The sequence below is a fragment of the Aplidium turbinatum genome, chromosome 16 (genome assembly GCF_918807975.1).
Source record: "Aplidium turbinatum chromosome 16, kaAplTurb1.1, whole genome shotgun sequence".
In the NCBI taxonomy this organism is placed as follows: Eukaryota; Metazoa; Chordata; class Ascidiacea; order Aplousobranchia; family Polyclinidae; genus Aplidium; species Aplidium turbinatum.
In genome coordinates, this window is record NC_137487.1 from 10,844,105 (window position 1) to 10,846,017 (window position 1,913).

General features: G+C 33.1%; 1 protein-coding gene across 1 annotated transcript; it reads left to right on the plus strand.

Annotated features, from left to right (window-relative positions):
* Positions 1-497: 497 nt before the first annotated feature.
* Positions 498-1,569, plus strand: LOC145785575 (phosphopantothenate--cysteine ligase-like). The gene has a single exon (XM_082597236.1). It carries the CDS (start codon positions 519-521, stop codon positions 1,428-1,430), a length of 912 nt encoding a protein of 303 aa, XP_082453362.1. The 5' UTR covers positions 498-518; the 3' UTR covers positions 1,431-1,569.
* Positions 1,570-1,913: the final 344 nt, after the last annotated feature.

Below are 1,913 nucleotides of genomic sequence, written 5' to 3' on the forward strand. Positions count from 1 at the left end.
TGCTGAAACTTGTTATACAGTATAGCCTGTTTGTATGTGTGTTGAACGTTAATGCGCACTGTGCAGTGGTTTATTTTCAAAATTTTAAAACAGTGTTTATTCCTTTCCTGCATGAAATCAGGCCCTTTTTAGGCAACTCTAGGGCTTCCACTTGTGAGAAAAGCTGATATCAAAATTACCGTAGTTTTTGAAGAAATCAGTAAGAAATATGAGATTTTAAAAGAAAATGAAGAAAATTAATGAACGAAATTAATTAAATATAATGTGGAAAATAATTATTTTAAGATGGGGAAATTAAAACAACTTTGTGGTAGCCCTAGGCATCTTTTACCAATATATTTCCTAATAGTTTAAGTTGATTTTGGTATGAAAGTTGTATCATTTAGCTTAAGAAAATCATTTTGTTTAATAAACGCTTCTTGCTGTAAATTCGTACGTTCCAATGTACCATTTTAATTATTGTTTCTTTTTTAGATTGTATCATAACTACTTTATTGCTCTTACTAATCAGTTACGTTATGGACAGCCTTAAAAGCTTTGAAAAGCCTGATACATATGAAAAAACGTTACAAGAAGTTGAAGAGTTTATGGAGCGTTTAAAAGATGACGATAATGTAGTACTGGTGACCTCTGGTGGTACTATAGTTCCATTGGAAAGAAATATGATTCGATTTTTAGACAACTTTAGTACTGGGTGTCGAGGTGCATCATCAGCTGAGCATTTTCTTAAATCCGGGTACCATGTTGTATTTATGCACAGACGTGGCAGTCTTTGTCCATTTAAAAGACATGTTCTTAATCATGACATTGTGGAGAATTTAGACATAGACAGTAATTCCGGGAGAGTATTCATGTCATTCAAAAATAATCTCAAACTGAAAGATGCTATTGAAAATATGAAAATTTTTAAAGAACATCTATTGTTGCTCCCTTTTCAAACGCTTGATGACTATTTACATTTATTAATGGGTGTTTGTTTAGCATTAAAGCCTCTGGGACCAAAACTAATTGTGTACCTGGCTGCAGCCGTTGCAGACTTTTACATACCTTTTTCTGAATTGCCAACACATAAAATATCTACCAAAAGTGGATTGGTGTTGAACTTTGAAGCTGTTCCAAAGTTGCTTAAACCTTTAATAGAATGCTGGGCTGACACTGCATTTATTGTTACATTTAAGCTTGAAACTGATGTGGACATTATACTTAAAAAAGCACATAATGAGTTGGAAAAATTAGGACACAATGTTGTTGTAGCAAATGTATTGGAATCAAGAAAAAGGAAAGTTTGGCTTGTAACATCTAACAGTGAAAAATTGATTGAGTTGTCCCCAATTGATACAACGGATGGAATTGAGATTGAGCAACGTTTGGTGGAAAATCTGTGTATATTGCATGAAAATCATCTTGAACAACTAAAAGAGTTAGAGTAATTACAGATTTTCTACGTACCGGTACTATTATTTGCAATAACTTTATACGAAATAACAAATTGTGTAATGTTTTATTTAATATTGTGCATTTGTAATTTGTGAAGTTTCTAAATAGTCAATTTAATACGATAAACTTTTCTTACTATTTAATTCAACTGTATTTTTCTTTGTCGAAATGTAAAAGAAGCGCTTTAATGGCGGGCCGCCCGCGGAAAATGTCAACATTCAAGTACGTATAAACAAAAATACCATTAAGATTGCAGTTTTAGGTGGGCGTAAGTTGAAGTTATTGAAATAGCATATCTAGCCATACTTTTTTTTATTTCGGGCACCAGGAAGCAGAGGTAAACGGAGTCAGTGCTTCCGGACTCCGGCTCCACTCCGAAGTCAATGATTCCAGTCCTGCTTTAAATATTTTGGGGTTATTGACTCAAATTTCCAACACAAACCACAATCCATTTTTTTTATACTACAGTATAACAC

What these genes read in the sequence shown, in the direction of transcription:
- LOC145785575 (XM_082597236.1), top strand. Translation starts at nt 519, where the DNA reads ATGGACAGCCTTAAAAGCTTTGAAAAGCCTGATACATATGAAAAAACG.